At 42.8% G+C, this 21259-nt stretch overlaps 2 protein-coding genes and 1 non-coding gene across 3 annotated transcripts; 2 read left to right on the top strand and 1 right to left on the bottom strand.

The window, feature by feature from the left end:
• Positions 1-6978: 6978 nt before the first annotated feature.
• Positions 6979-9336, bottom strand: LOC130462833 (uncharacterized). Its single transcript, XM_056831768.1, has 2 exons — positions 9265-9336; positions 6979-7368 (listed from the first exon to the last, which is right to left on the bottom strand). The coding sequence occupies exons 1-2, from the start codon at positions 9334-9336 to the stop codon at positions 6979-6981; spliced, it is 462 nt and encodes a 153-aa protein (XP_056687746.1).
• A 1101-nt stretch (positions 9337-10437) lies between these two features.
• On the top strand, positions 10438-21112 carry LOC110804040 (probable aldo-keto reductase 3). Its single transcript, XM_056834590.1, has 4 exons — positions 10438-10523; positions 19163-19252; positions 19758-19863; positions 20771-21112. The coding sequence occupies exons 1-4, from the start codon at positions 10438-10440 to the stop codon at positions 21110-21112; spliced, it is 624 nt and encodes a 207-aa protein (XP_056690568.1).
• On the top strand, positions 16775-16877 carry LOC130466565 (small nucleolar RNA R71). Its single transcript, XR_008926766.1, has one exon. It is a non-coding gene; the product is annotated as a small nucleolar RNA R71 (small nucleolar RNA).
• Positions 21113-21259: the final 147 nt, after the last annotated feature.

The following is a 21259-nucleotide window of genomic DNA, read 5'->3' as shown; positions in this document are numbered from 1 at the left end:
TTATCTTTCAGCGAGTTGCACTCTTCGGTATGGTGACCGAAGTCATCATGGAACTCGCACCACTTGTTCTTGTTTCTCCGAGCTGGGTTGGACTTGAGCTTCCCCGGTAGTTTCCACTTTTCATCATTTCTGTTGAGGCTAAATATCTCTTTTCGGGGCAGAGTTAGTGGAGTGTAGTTGGTGTATTTGGGTTGAAGTTCACCCCTTCTCCCGTCTTTCTTCGGGCTCATCTCTCTAGCTCCTACTTTCTCTTTCCCTTTCCTTGAGCCGCCCTCGGGCCTGCTCTGGTTATTCTTTGTGTCTCTCGGATCTGACGATCCCTTCAATTTTGCAGCGGCCTTGTTGAACTCTTCGGTTCTGATGAACGCATCGGCCATTTGGAGCACGTCAGCTATTTTGGAGGGGTTCTTCATTGAGAGTTCGTCACGGAACTTCCCTTCCTGGAGCGCGTGCTTCAAGGCGAAGATGGCCACGTCTGGCTGCAAGTTTGGTATGTTTGTTGATTCTTTCATGAATCTGGCCATGAATTCTCTCAGACTTTCGTCTCTTTCTTGTTGGATTGAGGTCAGTTCTGCTGTGGTTCGCTCGGGGCGATTGTTGCTCACGAACTGTGTGCAGAATCTCTTTTTCAGCTTTTTCCAGCTCTTGATCGATCCCTTCGGCAGCGATCTAAACCACTCTCCCGCCACTCCGGTTAGCGTGGTTGGGAAGTATTTACACCAACATGCTTCGGAGTAGGGACTCAAGAACATTTGCTGTTCGTATGAGATGACATGATCCCTCGGATCTGTGATTCCGCTGTAGGTTAGGTGCGCTGGCAGTCTTACTTTCGGTATTTCTTCCATGATCAGCTCGTCCGAGAAAGGGGATGACGTAGGAGTCATGATTCTTTTCCCGAGTCTAGCCCTGATGCCTTCGTTTGCCGAGGTTCTGTGATTAGAACGCTCGGGCGTACGATGGGGGCTAGGGGTTCGATCATGCCTCCTGTCTCTTCTTCTTTCTCGGCTACTGATCTCGGGTCGTTCGCCAGACCTGCTCGACTCACCTACCCCGAGTCTCGTATGGATCGAAGGTCTTAACCTTGAATGGACCGAGGGTCTCAACCTGCTGAGCACCGAGCTTCGGATCCGAGTGTTACGGGTAGTTGATTCGCTTTGGAGAGCTGTTGGAGTAGGCGATGGTCTCGCAAACCAATCTGGTTGCTGTTGTGCCCTTTTTTGGGTGTCCCACGTGCTTTCCATCCACCTCGACGTCAAGTGTGTACCTGTCAAGGGAAGGAGTTCTCGTTCGGGTCTGGACACTTCCACACTGGGTGGCTCGTTCAGCCTTCGCCTGGTCCTCCTCTCTTCTCTGCGGTCATTTGCCAGCCCTTGCTGCTTCTCATTGAAGAGGAAGTTTTGCATGATGGTCATGGCCGCAGTGAGCTCTTCCCTAGTTGGAATCGGAGGTCCTGCATTTGTGGCGGTCGTAGCTCTGCTTGGCTGTGACCTCGCCATCGATTGAGGGTGCCCCTCTTGGTCAGATTCTGAATCTGACCGCACCATCATATCGTCGTCTTTGTTGTTAACAACATCGTTCACCATTTTCGCGGAAAGAGGTGATTGATGTCTTTCAAAGGCTTTGAAGTGTTCTTCCCCACAGACGGCGCCAAATTGTTCCGGTGTTGTAAAGATGGAAACAATGGGCTTCGAATGAAGGCCCTTTTGTATGTGTTGAAGATCTTGCTTGTTTGAATGAGTGGAGTCCGAATTCACCTGCACAAGAGCAAAGTCACTAGCCTCGGGGGTGTTTCCGAGGAAAGCCCCTCCGATGCCTAAGTAAGAATGATGCTCGGATTCTAGAGAGAAGTTCTCTAGAAGAGTAGTCTTAAGGCGATAAATTGGACGTACCTTGAGGTGTGAGCCTTGGCGGCCTATTTATAGTGTTTGCACAATAAATGCCCATAGGTCATTTATTGCTATTGGGCCTTGGGCCTTGATGGATGGCTGACTAACCATTGGTGGGTTTGATGCTGTTTGTTTAGAGCCATTGGGCTTTGGACTTAGTGGCCCAATAGAGAATCAATTGGGAGCCCAAACATTGAGTAAGATATATTGCATCATAACAAACGAATAAACCCACTAAAATGAACACAAAAACAAATCAATTATCGAGGAAATATAAAACATTGAGAAACAATACAACAACAATCTTAATCAAAAATTAAGTATCAAACAAAAAACAGAACAAACCAAACATCCAACTTTTTAAATACTTATTTAAATGATTAGGCATAATAAAATGGAACATACAACACCAATCAAACGCCCATTGCTTGCATACATAATTTCAGATTTTTGTACATAATAGATTTTCGAACACAATAGAAACATACAACAGCAATCAAAACTATTGACTCTATTGTAAATATGAAAGTGCACTTAAAACTAACGAATAGAAGTAAATAAAAGTAAATAAAGATAAACGAATTGTAAAACTCACTTTGAGGTATGAACTGCGGCTCGCCGGCTCGACGGAGGACGGAGGACGGTGCGGCTCACCGGGGACAGAATGAGAAGGAGAGAGTAGCAGAGAGGGAGGCTCGCTGACGACAACTACTGACTAGGGTTTTCAAATATCAGTTACTAAAAGTCTGCATTTGAGATTATCAATGAAAATTGAAAAGTGAAGAGAGGAAATGAGGGAGGCGATTAGGGTTTTTTTTTTAAATGAGTAAATGAGTGACTAAATGGCTAGGTTTTTTTTTTGGGGGGGGGGATTAGGGTTTTATCTAAATCAGTAAATGGGCCTATATAAATTTGGGCTAATATAATACTAAAATTTGTAAAAAAAACTATAGAATGGGGTAGAAGGCGGGGCGGCCGGGTAGGATGCGGGGCGGGTATGAGGCCGGGCGGGGCGGGGCAGGCGGGTATGGAGCGGGTATGACCTAAAATCCACTACCTACCCGCTACCCATGATGGGTATGGATTTCTTGGGGTTTCAAAGCTTTCAACTTTACTGAGCTTCCTTGACTCCGAGAGTTTGCTTAGCCAAGCTCGGAGCTTGCCTTCGTTTTTGAGTTCTTCAGATCCGTAGATCTGCTAAGAGACTCATTTTATTTTTAGAGTTCCTTAAATCCGTAGATCTGCTAAGAGACTCATTTTGTTTCTGAGCTCTTTAAATCTGTATATCTGCTAAGAGACTCATTTTATTTTCGAGCGCTTCAAATCCATAGATCTGCGAAGAGACTCATTTTATTTTCGAGCTCTTCGGATCCGTCGATCTGCTAAAAGGTTCGAATTGTTCTTCCGGTTTCTTGTGGTTCGGAAACTTGGGCAAGAAACCGTTAGTCGGACTCTTAGTTATGACTTCGACGATCCGTGGATCTGAGCCGAAGCCTTTATAACTTGATTCGAGCGATTGTTGAACAGAGTTTTCCGAGGTATCGCAAATCCGGGGATTTTGGACGATACCGCAGGACGTAGGTTATCTTAAGTTAGCTATTTCTTAAATCTTTGTCCAAGGAATTGTTAACTCAGATTAATTATTAGCTTCGGATTGATCAGATCCGATGCTGCATGCATATAAAATAGAAAGACAATGAAGTAAAATAGAGAGATAAGTTTAATGAAACACATGGTGCCAGGGGCTTTCCTCTTCTCATTAAACAACTTACTTGGATTACAGATAGAGTAAGATCATACAAAGTATTTCTTGAGAACATCGACATTCCAATGGTTCTTCAAGATTGTTCCATCTAACTGTTTAAGCATAAAAGTGCCAGCCCTCTTTTCAGAGTGGATGATGTATGGTCCTTCCCAGGTGGTTGAGAGTTTCCCATGGATCCTTCCTTTCTGAATCGCGGCAGCGTTTCTAAGTGCTAGGTCGCCAACCTTCAGAGGCTTGGCGTTGACTCTTCGGTTGTAATGTTTGCTGACCCTTTGTAAGTAGGCAGCGTTGAGAGTTCGGGCTTCATTCCGGGCATCATCTAGTAGATCAAGAGCTTCGGACAGGAGTTGGTCGTTGCTTTCTCCATGGACTCCATCATACTTGTTGTATGCCTGGATCCTCAAGCTTTCTGTTCCGATCTCTACAGGGATGACAGCCTCGGAACCGTATAGCAGAGTGTTCCAGGAAGCTCTTCCAGCCATTTGCTCTTTTCGTCTTCAACTCTCTTCTTGAGTGCGTTGAGGATGAGTTTGTTTGCGGCTTCGGCTTGACCGTTGCTTTGAGGGTGGAAAACTGCTGAGTAAGCTAGCTAGGTGGATACCGAACTGCTTGCACCACTTTTGCAGTGGTGTGTTGTCAAATTGTTTTCCATGGTCGAAGACCATCAGCCTCGGTATGCCGAACCTTGTGATGATGTTCTGCAAGATGAATTTGCGGACTTGTGGTTCAGTGATGGAAGAAACTTCTTCGGCCTTGATCTACTTGCTGAAATATTCGACTCTTATAATCAACCACTCCTTCTGGTTCATAGCCGAGGGGAAGGGACCGATGAAGTCCAACCCCCATTGTGCGAATGGTAAGGGATAAAGCGTTGATTGTAAGGTTTGAGCTGGTTGGTGGATAGCCGGTGCGAATTTCTAGCATTTTTCACACTTCCTCGTCATCTGTTTTGCTTCGGAAACCATGGTGGGCCACCAATATCCGGCCCGAAGAGCCTTGTGTGCCAATGCCCTGCCTCCGATGTGATTTCCACATATGCCGAGGTGGATTTCCCTTAGGATGTAGTCAGCATCGGTTGGGGCAGAGAATGATTTCCTCATGAGTTCTCCGTTGCCATCAATGATGAACCATCTGTTGAATCTTTTCATCTTTCTCGCTTGTAGCTTATCTTCAGGAAGTTCTCCCCTCTCCTTGTATGATATTACTGCGTCCATCCTGCTCGGCTCGGTACGTAAATTGCATACTGCGGCAAATTAATGCTCCTTTCTTGGTGAACTTCCACATGGACCGACCTGTTTAGGTCGATGAGCGTTGAGCTTGCGAGTTTTGACAGCGCGTCAGCTTGTGTATTCTGTCATCGGGGAATGAGGATGACTTCGAAGGATCTTAACTTTGACGTTAAGGATTTAATTTTTGCTAGGTAAGCTGTCATGCTGGGCCATTTGGCCTCATACTCCCCTCGGATCTGGTTGGCTACAAGCTGTGAATCAGTCTTGAGACAAGCATGTTCGGCTTCCAGGGATAAACAAAGCTATATCCCTGCGATTGCAGCCTCATATTCGGCCTCGTTGTTAGTTACTTTGAAGCCAAACTTAAGGGTATACTCTATGCTTTTCCCTGTTGGGGGAATCAGTACCACTCCGGCTCCCGAGCCGTTTACTGTGGAAGATCCATCAGTGAAGACCTCCCAAGTGCTCTTTGTGTCATCCAATACCTCTTGGTATGAGCATTCGGCCAAGAAGTCAGCGAGTCCTTGTGCCTTGATGGCCGTCCTCGGCTGGTACTTGATGCCGAACTCTGATAGCTCGAAAGCCCACGCAGCCAATCTTCCCGACCTCTCTATTTTGTCAAGTACTTTTTCGAGCGATTGGTCGGTTAATACTACGATCTGATGAGATTCGAAGTATGGTCTTAGCTTTCTTGCAGCTACTACCACTGCATATGCTACTTTTTCGATGAGTGGGTACCGAGTTTCGGCACCTGTTAGCGTTCGGCTGGTGAAGTAGATTGGCTGTTGCTTCTTCTCTTCTTCCCGAAGGAGTACTGCGCTCACGGTCCCGGGGCTAACTGCGACATATAAGTATAGGGTTTCCCCCTCTTTCGGCCTGGCCAGTGTCGGCAGTTGGGCCAGGTGAGCCCTGAGCTGTTGGAACGCATCTTTTTGCTCTTGCTCCCATATCAGCTCGGGGTCCACCTTCCTTGGGACGCCATTTTTCTTGATGGGTTCTTCTTCTCCTTCGGGGAGGGTCTTTGGTTTTAGAGCTTTGAAGAAAGGAGCTCCTTTGTCCGAGGACTTCGATATGAACCTTGACAATGCGGCTAACCTGCCGGTTAGCCTCTGCACGTCTCTCTTTGTCCTCGGTTCGGGCAGATCCAATGCTGCTTGGACTTTGTCCAGGTTCGCGTCGATTCCTCTTTCGCTCACCATGAATCCGAGGAACTTTCCTGACTTCACTGTAAAGACACACTTCTTCGGGTTCAGTTTCATGTTGTACTTCCTTAGATTTCCGAAGGTCTCAGCCAAGTCTTTGACATGGTCTTCCTCCTTGATGCTCTTTACAATGGAATCATCCACATAAACCTCGACGTTCCTTCCCTTTCGAAGATGTGATCAACTAGCCTCTGGTAGGTAGCGCCGACATTTTTCAAGCCGAAGGGCATCATTTTGTAGTTGAACACTCCTGCACTCGTAATGAATGTTATCTTCGCCTTGTCGTCGGGGTGCATGAATACTTGATGGTACCCTGAAAAGGCGTCCATGAAGCTGAGCAATGCGTGGCCACTTGTGGAATCCACTAATTGGTCTATCCTCTGCAGGGGATAGTATTCTTTGGGGCAGGTTCGGTTCAGATCTGTGAAATCTACGCACATGCGCCACGAGCCATTTTTTTTCTTGACCATCACCACATTGGCCAACCACTTGGGATACATGCATGGCTCGATGAATCCCGCTTCTTGTAGCTTTTTTACCTCTTCGGCGATAGCTTTATTTTTCTCCGAGGAGTAATTCCTCTTCTTCTGCTTGATTGGCCAGGCTTCGGCATTGACATCCAGTTTGTGGCATATCATTTTCGGGTCTATCCCTGGCATGTCGGCCGCCGACCACGCATAAATATCTTTGTGATCCCTGAGCAGTTGGATCAAATCGATTCGGAGTCCCGAGCTCAGGCCTTTGCCTATTCGGACACTCCGGTCTGAATCATCTTCGAGGAAGATATCCTCCATTTCTTGGTCTGGCTCGGGAGAGAGGGTTTCGGGCCGAGCATCAACCTCTGCGGGTTTCACCAGACTGCTCGTGCCTTCCTTTCTCTTCTTTGCCTCGCTCTCCTATCTCGAGGGATTTCTCTTGCTTTCTTCATCCTCAGAACCGCCCCCTAGCCTTTGCTTTCGGATGGCGTTGTGGCAAGTTCTCCTTGCGACCTCTTGGTCACTCCTAACTAGCTCGGCGAAGCATGCTTCCGAGACATATATCATCATTTGATGGTACGTGGATGGGATTGCTTGCATCTTGTGAATCATGGTTCGTCCCATGATAACATTGTATACTGAATCGCAATCCATCACCAGGAATTTGTCTCGGAGGGTTCTTGCTGCTTGACATTCGCCAATCATGACAGGTAGGGTGATCTTTCCTTGGGGAATCGCTGCGGATCCGTTGAACCCGATCAGGGGATAGCTGACTTTTGTTAGGGATTCCTCGGATTCCTCGAGGATCAGCTGCTCAAAGAAGTTTCTGAAGATGATGTTGACGGCACTTCCTCTGTCAACTAGCACTCTGTGTACATTGTGGTTGTTGAGATCCATGGAGATTACCAAGGGATCATCATGTTTATACTGGATTCCGAGGCAGTCATCGACCGTAAAAGTCATGTTCGGAGGATGGGGCTGACTCTCTCCTACGGTGCTGAAGTTCACTCGGTTGGAGAGATCTCTCAGGTGTTTTTTACTGGCGTGGCCAGACCTCTGCGCTCCGAACACCACCAGGATGTCGTTCTTCTTTTGCCCATTGGCCTCGTAGATCCTTTTCTGGGTCTGCCCTTGCGGCTTGCCGCTTGCGGCTTTTTCTTTTTCCTCCCTTCGGTCTAACAAGTACTGTTTGAGGTAGTCTCGGCGGACGAGGTCCTCGATGTTATCTCTCAGCGAGTTGCACTCTTTGGTATGGTGGACGAAGTCGTCATGGAACTCGCACCACTTGTTCTTGTTTCTCCGATTTGGGTTGGACCTGAGCTTCCCTGGTAGCTTCCACTTATCGTCGTACCTGTGGAGGCTGAAGATTTCTTTCCGGGGTAGAGTGAGTGGGGTGTAGTTTGTGTACTTGGGTTGAAGATCATCCTTTCTCCCATCTTTCTTCGGGCTTGCATCTCTTCCATCCACCTTCTCTTTCCCGTTTCTTGAGCTGCCCTCGGGCTTGCTCTGATTTGTTTTTATCTCCCTCGGATCAGAAGATCCTTTCAATCTTGCAGCGGCTTTGTCGAACTCCTCGGTTCTGATGAACGCATCTGCCATTTAGAGCACGTCGGCTATTTTGGAAGGGTTTTTCATTGACAGTTTATTACGGAACTTCCCCTCCTGGAGCGCGTGCTTCAAAGCGAAGATTGCCACGTCCAGCTGCAGATTTGATATGTTGGTTGATACTTTCATGAATCTGGCCATGAAGTCTCGTAGACTCTCGTCTCTTTCTTGCTGGATGGAGGTCAGTTATGCGGTAGTTCGTTCGGGGCGATTATTGCTCACGAACTGTACGCTGAATCTTTTCTTCAATTTCTTTCAACTGCTTATCGATTCCTTCGGCAGCGATCTGAACCATTCTCCCGCCACTCCAGTTAGAATGGTTGGAAAGTACTTGCACCAACAAGCTTCGTAGTAGGGACTTAGGAACATTTGCTGCTCGTAAGAGATGACATGGTCCCTCGGATCCGTGGTTCCGTTATACGTTAGGTGCGCCGACAACCTAACCTTTGGGATCTCCTCCATGACTAGCTCTTCTGTTAATGGGGAGGACGTTGGGGTCATGATTTTCTTCCCTAGCCTCGCTCAGATACCTCCACTTGCCGAGGTTCTGTTGTTAGAACGCTCGGGTGTGCGTCGGGGGCTAGGGGTTCGGTCACTCCTCCTGTCTCTCCTTCTCGCCGATCGGCTACTGACCTCGGGTCGTTCGCCGGATCTACTTGACTCACCTAGCCTTGAGTGAACCGATGGTCTCAACCGGCTGAGCACCGAGCTTCGGATCTGAGCTTCTGGGACAGTTGTTTTGCTTTGGAGGGCTGATGGAGTAGGCGTTGGCCTTGCGAACCAATCTGGCTACTGCTGAGCCCTTTTTTGAGTATCCCATGTGCTTTCTATCCACCTCGATGTTAGATGAGTTCCGATCATGGAAGGAAGTTCTCGTTCGGGTATGGGAACCTCTTCATTGGGCAGCATGTTCAGCCGTCGCCTAGTTCTCCTTGCCTCTCTACGGTCATTTGCCAATCATTGCTCCTTCTCGTTAAAGAGGAAGTTTTGCATGATGGTCATGGCTGCGTTGAGCTCTTCCCGGGATGGAACTGGGGGTCTTGCGGTCGTGGCGGTCGTCGCCCTGCTTGGCTGTGACCTCGCCACCGACCGTGGTTGCACCTTCGCTTCAGATTCTGAATCTGTGCGGACTATCATGTCATCATCATTGTTATTGACATTGTTGTTATCCATTTTTAGAGAAAAGATGGTTGATGTTTTCAAGGCTTTGAAGTGTTCTTCCCCACAGACAGCGCCAAATTGTTCCGGTGTTGAAACAATGGGCTTCGAATGAAGGCCCTTTTGATTGTGTTGAAGATCTTGCTAGCTTGAATGAGTTGTTTCCGAATTCACCTGCACATAACAAGGTTACTAGCCTCGGGGGTGTTTCCGAGGAAAGCTCCTCCGATGCCTAAGTAAGAACGATGTTCGGATTCTAGAGAGAAGTTCTCTAGAGAGTAGTCTTAAGGCGGTAAATTGGACGTACCTTGAGATGTGAGCCTTGGCAGCCTATTTATAGTGTTTGTGTAATAAATGCTCATAGGTCATTTATTACTAGTGGGCCTTGGGCCTTTGTTGGTGGCTGATCAGCCATGTTGAATAGAAGTGGGTATGATGTTGTTGTGTGGAGCCATTGGGATTTGGACTTAGTGGCCCAATTGGTATCCAATTGGGAGCACAAACACGAGCTGAGATAAAACATTGTTCATATATTGAATGTGTGTTTTATAAACGGCTTTTAGAGTATGATCGATCAGCCACAAGTCTTAAAATTTGAATTATGTTGACGTGGCGTATGACTCATTAGTCTTAAGATCAGGTAAAGAGAGTTGTAGTATTGAAGAGGATGAGTCTTAACAAAGTATTAAATTGAGTCTTGAAAAATTAAGGTTCGACTTAAGACTTGGTGTGTGTGTGTTGAATTAAATGATAAAATAATATTATACGTAAATTTACAAGTCTTAAATGAATTTGGGATAAATTGTTTTTTACCACCTAAAAAAATTGAAAATTTGTTTTTTACCTTCTAAAAATTAAACACTTGTATTTTACCACCTAAATTTTTTTTAACTTGTTTTTTACCACCTTGAATTTGAGGGGTGAAAAACTAAATTTGATTGAATCTTAAAGAGTTTAACAACAATTTAAATATTAAATATCAATAGAATGTTGACATGACATTTGAAGAAAGTTTTAAGACAAGACCCGTTTATCTAGCTCTTATTATCTTATACAGCCTTGCTTATACTCGAAATAATTATATTTTTCCTATATTTTGTTGAGATGTAATTTCAGATGGGAGAACTAAAGAAATTAGTTGAAGAGGGTAAAATAAAGTACATAGGTTTGTCAGAGGCATCTGGTTCGACTATCAGAAGAGCGTGATAGAGTGATTTTCGCGTCGTTATACGAATACCACCTAATCAAACAATATTTATAAAACACCTAAACTACCGACTATATTGACTATAGCGGCAAGATAGGGATCGTCCCAAAGAAACAGCGAATTGAGTTTAGAGGTTAAGCTAGCTTAGACCAATATTGAATTGATTGAATTGAACTAATTGCTAGGAAACTAAGCTATCAAACGAATTAAGCCAAATAAGGAAGCGCTAGGGAATCGGGGATAGGCTAGGGGAATTTGGGGAAGGACAAAGGAATCAAATAATCATGATGCAGAGACTTGATGCTTAGGGGAATAGAAACTAATGACGTGTTCGCCACCTCTCGGATGGAACACGCGAAGCATCTAATCAATGGAAAAGCTTTCGCATAATCCTAAAACTAGACCACTTGCATATAAGACCTACTATTCACTTGCAACAAAGAGGTTCACAATGTCTTGCCAAACCTAAACAATGCATTCCAATCAATTCTAATCAGCTAGCATTTGCAACTACTAATTAATTAGTCATGGAAATCCTATCATCAACTTCAATTTAATCACATCAACAATCAACATTCATCCTTCAATTTCCCCCAATTAGCCCTAGATTCTCCCCTATCCCTAACTAGAATCTACTCACTACTCATGCTTGTAACCAAGAAATTCAAGAATTCAAAGCTAGTAGTCATGGAATTGAAAGATTATAAGCAAGGAATCAAGAAACTAGAAATTCAATTGCAATTAAGGAGAATTAAGAATCAATCAAAAGTTATCATCAAAGCAATTAAGAAATCAAAACTTCAAGAAGAATATGAAAGCATAAAGAAAAATGAATTAAATTGCAAGAGAAGTCAAAGAGTTGAGAGAGATTACAAATTGAAGCTTCTCCAATAGAGCTTTTTCTCTCCTAAAACCCAAGCTTGAAGATTAAGAAACCTTTCTAAATTTGATGAAAATCTAATTCGGGAATTATTTGTTCAATAATAAAACAAAAAATCTATTTATACGACCCTTAGAAATAGAAATTTTTAACTCGGAAATGCCAGCCCGCGCAGCGATGCGACCGCGGAGACCCAGGTGCGATCGCACCTGTGCGAACGGGTCGCAGATCTGTGCGAACGGGTCGCAGATCTGTGCGATCTTGCTCAGCGATGACTTCTCTTCTTCGCACCGTGCGAACGGGCTCCAATTCCGTGCGAGCGCACGACCTTGATATAGGCAAACATCCCAAAATCCTCATGTGCTCGCACGAAAATTCTGTGCGAACAAACGAACAAAATGTGCGAGCGCACGAAGTTCTTGAAAGTTCCTGCATCGTTTTTGCGATTTTGTGCGAACACACATTTCTTGAACTCGATCGCACGGCTAGCATGACTGCAAGACCAAGTCTGCTGACCCGTGCAAACACACATATTTCCCGTGCGATCGCACGGGCCTGATTCGAGTATTTTTCCATTTATTTCCGATCATTCTCCAATATTTTACTGAAAAATGCAAAGATGGTATAAGGGCATAAAAATGTAACAAAAGCTATATAAAACTACCAAAAAGCATAATAAAATTCTATAAAATCCTAAGCTTAGAGCGACATAAATGCCGCTCGTCAAACTCCCCGAAGCTAGACGTTTGCTAGTCCCTAGCAAACTAAGCATGAGAATAGGGAAGAATGAGCACATTATTTAGACTCTAAAAACTACAAAAACGAAAACTACAAGAATAAAAAACCTAACTCACTTTCGTAGGAATCATGGTTGCATTTAAGCACATGCAACAAGCTCTTTAAACCCCACAATCGCTCATGAGGGTGAGTGGGATCTCGCAAGGGTTTCCAAAGAGAATCACCCATAACTCTTCCAAAAACACAACCAAGGCAAGACAAAAAAGGAAAAAGAAAAAAAACAAACCAATAAAAAGGAAGAAAAGAAAAAGAAAGAAAAGAAAAAGAAAGAAAGAAAGGAAAAGAAAATAGAAAAGAAAGAAAAATGAAACTACAAAATTCAAGAAAAGGGCCTTTATTATGGAACGAGCACAAAAGAATGCTAATATTACTAACCAAATAAACAAATGCATGCTAACCAATGTCCTAAGTCGAGTGAAGGATTCAAATGCCAAGCAAAGAGAACTAAGGGTTCGCACTTATCAATTCCCCTTCAACCGAGCATACCACGTCAAATCTCTAGATCCCATCCACCATTAAGAATAGTTTCTCATGACGTCGCGAAGGTGCCGGAAAACAAGAACAGCAAGGGAGAAGAGAAGGTTACCCGACATCTTAGCATGACAATCTCTTTCCATAAATTTGACCAAATCCTCCCTCCACCGACAAAGACTCAACTCAAAAGGGTCAAGAGGACTTTTTAGGGTGTATCGTTAGGCTAGGGGTAAGGTGTGGAACAAATTTGGTAATTGGTGCTCAAACCTAAAGTGAAGCGCAACGAATGAACTCAACTCAAGAAAATTTAACCAAAACAAACTCATACCACTTATTTGGGGTACCCCCAAGCTTATTTAACAACAAAACTAAACTAAAAATCTTTTTGAACTTTTCTTGATTTGATTTTCTCTCTTTTTTTTGTGTTTCAATTGAAACTTTTCTCATTGCCTTGTTTTTCTCTATTTTTGGCTTTTTTCCAAACTTTCCTTTCTCTTTTTTCTTTTGCTTATTTATTCACTATATAATACATACTTCCCAAACTTCTCCATTCATACCAATATCAATCATTCCTCAACTTTGCATAATCATTCAAAACCACCAAGCATCATAACTCAAAGCTTCACTATCACTTCTAAGGGTGAAAATAAAACAAAGGCTATTAGGCTTGTAATGTGCTTATAAGAAATGAAGGGGAAAGGCTCAAATGGCTAGCAAGGAGGCTAATGCAAACAAAAATATATGAGAAAAATAAAAAAAATAAAAAATAAAAAAAGTCATAAACTAAAAAGAAAAATAGTCACCGAAAGAAATGCCTCTATCGTCCCCTAAAGTAGTTTGGTCGCGGTCTCGGGAAGGAAAAAGTCAAATCCAGGAGATAAGAAAGTCAATGCCAAGGATCCATGCCACTCAATATATGTATACAATGTGTTTGGGCTAATGTGAACGTGATCCTCACCAATGGGAGCAAATACTACCCTCTCCGGTTTCAAGTCACTGGAGAGATCGACACCGTCTTACCACAAACCAAGGGTTCAATACTCATGCTACCCAAAGTTCTAACCAACTTTCTTAACACCTAAATCCTATATTCGACCCAAGATATTGAAAACCGTGCAAACGTCTACCAATTAGGAATAAAAGCATTCTAGCCTACAAGTTCCATTTTTATTATGCCCAAATCAAGAATAATGCCTAAGAAACCTAGAAAAACTTGCCTTGACAAAAGGAAAGGAAAACAAAGAAAAAGGAAAGAAAATGGAAGAAAAGAAGAAATCAAAACAAAAGGAAAACAAAAGGAAACAAAAGAAAACAAAAGAAACTAAAATCAAACTAAAATCAAAGAAACTAATATATACATGTGCACACAAAGCATGATTTCAAAGATATGAGCAACACAATTTGCAACCACACAACAAAACTCCCCCCAAGCTTGAATTAGGCCATGTCCCCAAGGCCTAAAACAAAACTAGGAGGGGCACAACTAACCATCCAACCAAATTCCCCATATGAAAGATGCCCGTCCCAAAGAATGCAAGTGAGATAGAAGGATATTACCGGAGATGTCGTGGGAGCAAGTCCCTCAAAGAACCGGAAAACCAAACAAACTCACCAAAAGATCAACGAGCTAGGAAAAGGTGGAAAATGTGAACCCACGCCAAAGAATCACACAAAAATATGCACAAAACCCGTGGGGTGCCTCCCGGAAGCGCTCGTTTAACGTCATTATCTTGATGAATCCCCCCATTTTCATGGGGGGTCAAACACAACCATCTCGGGGTCATCACAACTTACCAAAACCGCAACTCATGGAATGGGGACCAAACCAATTCTTCTTAGGCTTAGGGTCGCCTTTCTTGGATTTCTTGCTCATGGATTTCTTACCATTGATTGCCGGAGTGTGTGCTCCCACATCATCAAGATCCATCCCGAATGTTTCGGGAACGGTGGTGACGTCGTCAAAGGAGTCACCTAACACCAAAGAGCGCTCATGCACCTTCTTCGTCTTGAATTTCCTATTAATCTTAACATCACACTTAGAAGCACAAGATTTGTTAGGAGAATTAGCACAAGAGTAATGGTGCTTAACACAAGCAATAGTGTCAATCTTCATGCAATTTCTCATTTTAGAACAACATTGATCATCAATAGCAAGCTTGAAACTAGCCTTGGCGTCTCCCGCTTTCAAAGTGATAAGGCCACCTTGAACATCAATGAGAGCACCCGCCGTAGCCAAGAATGGCCTCCCTAAGATGATAGGGGTATGGGCGTCCTCATCGATGTCCAAGACAATGAAGTCCACAAGGAAAGTCAACTTCCCTATCACAAGGGGAACATCATCAACCCTACCTAAGGGGAACATAACCGAGCGGTCGGCTAATTGCAAAGACATAGGGGTAGGGGTGAGATCTCCAAGACTTAGTTTCTCATAAGTTTTGTACGGCAAAATACTTACGCTCGCCCCCAAGTCACATAGAGCGTTGTCAAATTTTAGCTCTTGGATGCTACAAGGAATCGAGAAGCTCCCGAGATCCTTGAGCTTTGGGGGGAACGGGCTCGAAATCAAGGCACTACAATGCTCCGTTAGGTGTACGGTTTCATTGGTGCCACAAGTCCTTTTGCCGCTCAAAATGTCTCTCATGAACCGAGAATAGTTCGCATTTGCTTAAGCGCCTCGGTGAAAGACAATGACACATATAGCTTACTAATTGTGTCCCAAAACTTATGGAATTGATCATCTAATTTTTTTTCCAGCAATTCTTTGAGGATATGGGGGAGGAGGAAGAGGGAGAGTAGCCTCCGTCGGCTCAACACCATCTCTCACGTCTTCGACATGAGACTTCTCTTCCGCCATATCACAGTCCGTAGACTCATTTCCCTTAGATTCCTCACCCTTAGAGCAAGGAGCATCAACAAACTTAGCACCATCATCTAGGATCATCCCACTCCTAGTCACGACTGAATACATTTGCTTAGGAGCTTGACCTTGGGGTGGGAGACTAGTATGCACTTGTTGTTCTTTGATGGTGCTAGAAAGTTGTGCTAATTGAGTTTCAATCATTTTCAAGTGAGTGTTGGATTGCTTAAATCCATCCTCAAACTCAACATTTTTCTTGGCTTGCGCCCCCGTGAGAGCCTAAAGGTTAGACTTGAGAGGCGGGAGCGGTGGAGGAGCATTGCCATAACCACTAGGATTTTGTTGGAATTGGTTGACATAGGTCCTTAGTCCATTGATTCCGGGAGGTGGAAATTGAGAAACACCATATTGACCTCCCGAGTTCAACGGATAACCCCCACTAGAGGCATCCCTAAATTGCCCATAAGAATAGTTATAACCCCCTCCACCTTGATGGTTAGGATTATAACTACCTTGATTTTATTGGGTTTGATTGCCAAGACCATGAGATTGACCATAGGGTGCTTGGCCTTGATAGCCTTGTGCCCTATAGCCACCTCGGCCTTGACTATCATACCCACCTCCTTGGCCAAAGCCTTGGTAGGATCCATGCATAGGGGGCCCTCTAGGTGCTTGCCTAGAAAAGTTTTAATTATTGAGGTTATCATATCTAGGCCTCTCATTCATAGCATGGGCATATTCCAAATAAAAATCACCTTCATAAGAAGGGCCATAATCCACATAAGACACATTATGCAACAAAGGACAAGCATTAGGGACATGACCATAGTCTTGACAATTATCACAAAAGGATGCGCCCGGAGGCATAGTGTCATAGGAACTCACCTTGCTCTTCCCCTTAGTGAGAAGAGTAGCCGAAGGCGATGGAATTGTTGATGGTGATGGGGGTTGACTTGGAGTGCTCTCTAGCTTTTCCAATCTCGAGCTAAGCTTCTCAATAATCGGTGCTTGCTCCATAGCATACACCGACCCTTTACCATCATCACTCCTACCTTTGCTATCATAGTTTCTTGTACCAACGTGCCAAGCTTGGTAATTTTGGACTACATCCTCTATTATTTCTTCTATTTGATCTTCGGTTTTGTTCATTGTGGGACCACCCGCCCCCGCATCTAGACTCGTCTTGGAGGTCGGGCTCAACCCCAAATAGAAGCTTTGGAGTAGCAACCACTTAGGGATCCCATGGTGAGGGCACTCCCTTTGGTATTCTTTGTATCGGTCCCATGCTTCAAAAAGCGACTCATCCCTCTTTTGCTCAAATGATTGAATTTTGTGACGATACTCCGCCGTCTTGCCATGAGATAGAACTTGATCAAAATTGCGCTTGTCACTTCATTCCAAGTCCAAAGTTAATTTGGCTTGACCTCCTTGTCAAGCCAATCTCTAGCACGTCTTAGGAGAGAGAAATGGAATAGCGTCAATCGCACATAATCCGAAGTCACACCATTGTGTTTGATTGTATCACAATAATGCTCAAACTATTTTAGGTGCTCGTGCGGTGACTCGTTGCTCTTTCCGCAAAACGAATGGCTTTGAACCAAGTTGATTAAAGCGGGCTTGATTTCGAAGTTATTTGCATTGGTTGTGGGTGCTTGGATCCCACATGTTGCCTCAAAGGCTCCCGGTATACCCAAATTTTTTACCGGGAGCGCCATGGTCTCAAAGGTTTGCTCACTTTCTTCTCGTTCCACGCCTTCACTAAAGGACTCAAATCGGTTGTAGCTTGACGAGCGGGTTCGGACGCGCCTTAATCTCCGTAACGTTCTATCCAACTCAAGGTCGAGAGGGTGGAGAGACCTTTGACGTGATCGGCCCCTATCTAGCATACAAACTCAAAGAACACGTGAGTATTGCAAAGGGAAAAGAAAGCAAAACAAGAATGAAATGTTTTTTTGTATTTTTTAATAGGTAAACTAGTCTCAACAAAACTCAATAACAACGACCGTTCCCCGGCAACGGCGCCATTTTGATAGAGCGATTTTCGCGTCGTTATACGAATACCACCTAATCAAACAATATTTATAAAACACCTAAACTTCCGGCTATATTGACTATAGCGGCAAGATAAGGATCGTCCCAAAGAAATGGCGAATTGAGTTTAGAGGTTAAGCGAGCTTAGACCGAGATTGAATTGATTGAATTGAACTAATTGCTAGGAACTAAGCTTTCAAACGAATTAAGCCAAATAAGGGGAGTGCTAGGGAATCGGGGATAGGCTTGGGGAATTTGGGGAAGGACAAAGGCATCAAATAATCATGATGCAAAGACTTGATGCTTAGGGGAATAGAAACTAATGACGTGTTCGCCACCTCTCGGATGGAACACGCGAAGCATCTAATCAATGGAAAAGCTTTCGCATAATCCCAAAACTAGACCACTTGCATATAAGACCTATTATTCACTTGCATCAAAGAGGTTCACAATGTCTTGCCAAACCTAAACAATGCATTCCAATCAATCCTAATCAGCTAGCATTTGCAACTACTAATTAATTAGTCATGGAAATCCTATCATCAACTCAAATTTAATCACATCAACAATCAACATTCATCCTTCAATTTCCCCCAATTTAGCCCTAGATTCTCCCCTATCCCTAACTAGAATCTACTCACTACTCATGCTTGTAACTAAGAAATTCAAGAATTCAAAGCTAGTAGTCATGGAATTGAAAGATTATAAGCAAGTAATCAAGAAACTAGAAATTCAATTGCAATTAAGGAGAATTAAGAATCAATCAAAAGTTATCATCAAAGCAATTAAGAAATCAAAACTTCAAGAAGAATATGAAAGCATAAAGAAAATTGAATTTAATTGAAAGAGAAGTCAAAGAGCTGAGAGAGATTACAAATTGATGCTTCTCCAATGGAGCTTTTTCTCTCCTAAAACCCAAGTTTGAAGACTAAGAAACCTTTCTAAATTTGATGAAAATCTAATTCTGGAATTAATTGTTCAATAATAAAACGAAAAATCCATTTATACGACCCTTAGAAATAGAAATTTTAAACTCGGAAATGCCAGCCCGCGCAGCGATCCGACCGCGAAGACCCAGGTGCGAACGGGTCGCAGATCTGTGCGATCGTGCTCAGCGACGACTTCTCTTCTTCGCACCGTGCGAACGGGCTCCAATTCCGTGTGAGCGCACGGCCTTGAGATAGGCAAACATCCCAAAATCCTCATGTGCTCGCACGAAAATTATGTGCGAACACACGAACAAACTGTGCGAGCGGGTTGGAAACTGGTGCGAGCGCACGAAGTTCTTGAAAGTTCCTGCATCGTTTTTGCAATTTTGTGCGAGCACACATTTCTTGAACTCGATCGCACGGCTAGCATGACTTCAAGACCAAGTCTGCTGACCCGTGCGAACACACTTATTTCCCGTGCGATCGCACGGGCCTGATTCGAGTATTTTTCCATTTATTTCCCATCATTCTCCAATATTTTCCTGAAAAATGCAAAGATGGTATAAAGGCATAAAAATGTAACAAAAACTATATAAAACTACCAAAAAGCATAATAAAATTCTATAAAATCCTAAGCTTAGAGAGACATAAATACCGCTCATCAGAGCGCATGCAGTCCACCCAATAACAGCAGTTCAGTTGGAATGGTCGTTATGGACTAGAGATGTGGAGGAACAAATCATTCCTACCTGCAGGTGAAACTTAATAATTTTCATGTTTCCTTATATATAATGAAAGAATTATTTCCGTGAATAATTTTGTAATTTACAATAATATTTGCTAACGTAAATTACAAGATTACAAAATATTCTAATTAATATATTTACGTAATCTAATATATACCTCCATTTCATAAAAATGTTTACAGTTACGTACTATTTGCACAAATGTTAAGACAAAAGTAGAAAAGTTGGTTGAATATAATAAAATTTGGATAAAGCAATATAAATGTGTAAAAGGGTGGGTGGGTGTAAGAAAAAAAATGAATAAAGTAAGATAAAGTGAATGAAAAATTGTAAGTATTGTGGGGTAATTAAGAAGGTTAAGGTAGTAAATTTTCATGTCCAAAAATAGAATAAAACAAAGTGTAAAGAACATTACGAAGCGGACTAAAACGAAAAGTGTAAATATCATTTTGAAACGGAATTAGTAACGTCTTTCAAATTTGTTCTAAGCAACTATGTCCTTACATTACCACAGGGAACTTGGGATTGGAATTGTGTCATACATTCCTCTTGGTAGCGGCTTTCTTTCTTCAGGCGCTAAGATGGTGGAGAACCTCACTAAGGAGGACGCTCGGCTGCAGGTATTAATGCGTGAAATATATGACTTTACCAATTACTACATTATGAAAGTTTTACTGTTATTTAACGGATTGAAGCACTCTTTCCGTTTTTTAAATCGCATCATTTACTATAATTGAGTGTTTTTATCTAATTGCATATCTCCAAACCTTTGACCCATACTTCTTTTTTCTTTATATTTTCTCAAAATCTATAGTCTTATTTAAATAATAAAATATGAACACGTGCCCCCACCCCCTCGAAAAGCTCGGTCCTCACTTCTTAATTATTATTCTTTTTTATTCACTCCACTTGCACTTTTACAATAAAGAATTCTCACTTGCACCATTTAATACTATTCCTGCATGGGTCACCTAAAATTGTGTGTCCATACAAGTGATGCAAAAAAAAAAACGGAGTGAGTATGTAATTGTATTGGAAACACGGTCACTTTACGGTTTTCTCATTTTAAAATTAATACTTTCTCATTTCCGGAAATATCTCATCATGGTTGACTTTTACTCACCTAACACGTTACTTTGACTCTTAATATTTCAAACCGTGAGCAAGTAAAAATTATAAAAAATTAATATTTAGAAAATATGTATCGATATGAATCTTACATCACCCTAACATGACTACAATTTTATTACGTACGAATCAAAAAAAATGCCAAAGTCGTAGTGGGAATAGCGTAAAAAAAATGGTGCGATATTTCCGGAACAGAGGAAGTACATCTCTTTCATTTTTTTAATCGTTTCAAGTTATTCAAAATTCATTCTCCTCATTTATGTGTAAGAATTACATATACCGTGCTTTTGCATTCTTATCGATCCAATATTAACGTCATGTTTAGCATTGTATTGAGCTTAATTTACTCCATATTATATTGATTTGCTTATATTTGTATATATATCCAACCCTTGGCAGTTATTTCCAAGATTTCAGGCAGCAAATCTTGAGCATAACAAACACATATTTGAGCGAATTACTAATATTGCGGCCAAAAAAGGATGTACTCCTGCACAACTAGCACTAGCTTTGGTCCATCATCAGGGAGACGATGTGTGTCCAATCCCCGGAACCACTAAGATCGACAACCTCACTCAGAACATTGGTGCCTTGTCTGTGAAGCTAACCCCTCATGATATGTCTGAGCTAGAATCCATTGCCTCTGAGGATAGTGAAAAGGGTGATCGATATGTAGCTGAAATTGCCACTTGGAAGACTTTAGATACTCCACCTTTGTCTTCGTGGAAATTGGAAAGTTAAATGATGATGTTACATTATGTACTTGTTAAAGATGATTAATTGGAAAGCTACTAGCTCTTACTTCCTTCGTTTCGCAATAGATGCATCATTTCTTTTTTCACGTATCCCAACATGCTTCTTTAAACATTAATATTGAAGGAAATAATG

Source organism: Spinacia oleracea, chromosome 1, assembly GCF_020520425.1.
Source record: "Spinacia oleracea cultivar Varoflay chromosome 1, BTI_SOV_V1, whole genome shotgun sequence".
Classification (NCBI taxonomy): domain Eukaryota; kingdom Viridiplantae; phylum Streptophyta; class Magnoliopsida; order Caryophyllales; family Amaranthaceae; genus Spinacia; species Spinacia oleracea.
Note: the sequence above shows the minus strand (reverse complement) of the source record. Positions and strands in the feature narration are given on the sequence as shown.

What these genes read in the sequence shown, in the direction of transcription:
- LOC110804040 (XM_056834590.1), top strand. Translation starts at nt 10,438, where the DNA reads ATGGGAGAACTAAAGAAATTAGTTGAAGAGGGTAAAATAAAGTACATA. An exon ending in GGTTCGACTATCAGAAGAGC is followed by an intron (nt 10,524 to 19,162) that starts GTGATAGAGTGA and finishes ACCGCTCATCAG; the next exon opens with AGCGCATGCAGTCCACCCAA. An exon ending in AGGAGGACGCTCGGCTGCAG is followed by an intron (nt 19,864 to 20,770) that starts GTATTAATGCGT and finishes AACCCTTGGCAG; the next exon opens with TTATTTCCAAGATTTCAGGC.
- LOC130462833 (XM_056831768.1), bottom strand. Translation starts at nt 9,336, where the DNA reads ATGGATAACAACAATGTCAATAACAATGATGATGACATGATAGTCCGC. An exon ending in ATTCAGAATCTGAAGCGAAG is followed by an intron (nt 7,369 to 9,264) that starts GTGCAACCACGG and finishes TTCTTTGAGCAG; the next exon opens with CTGATCCTCGAGGAATCCGA.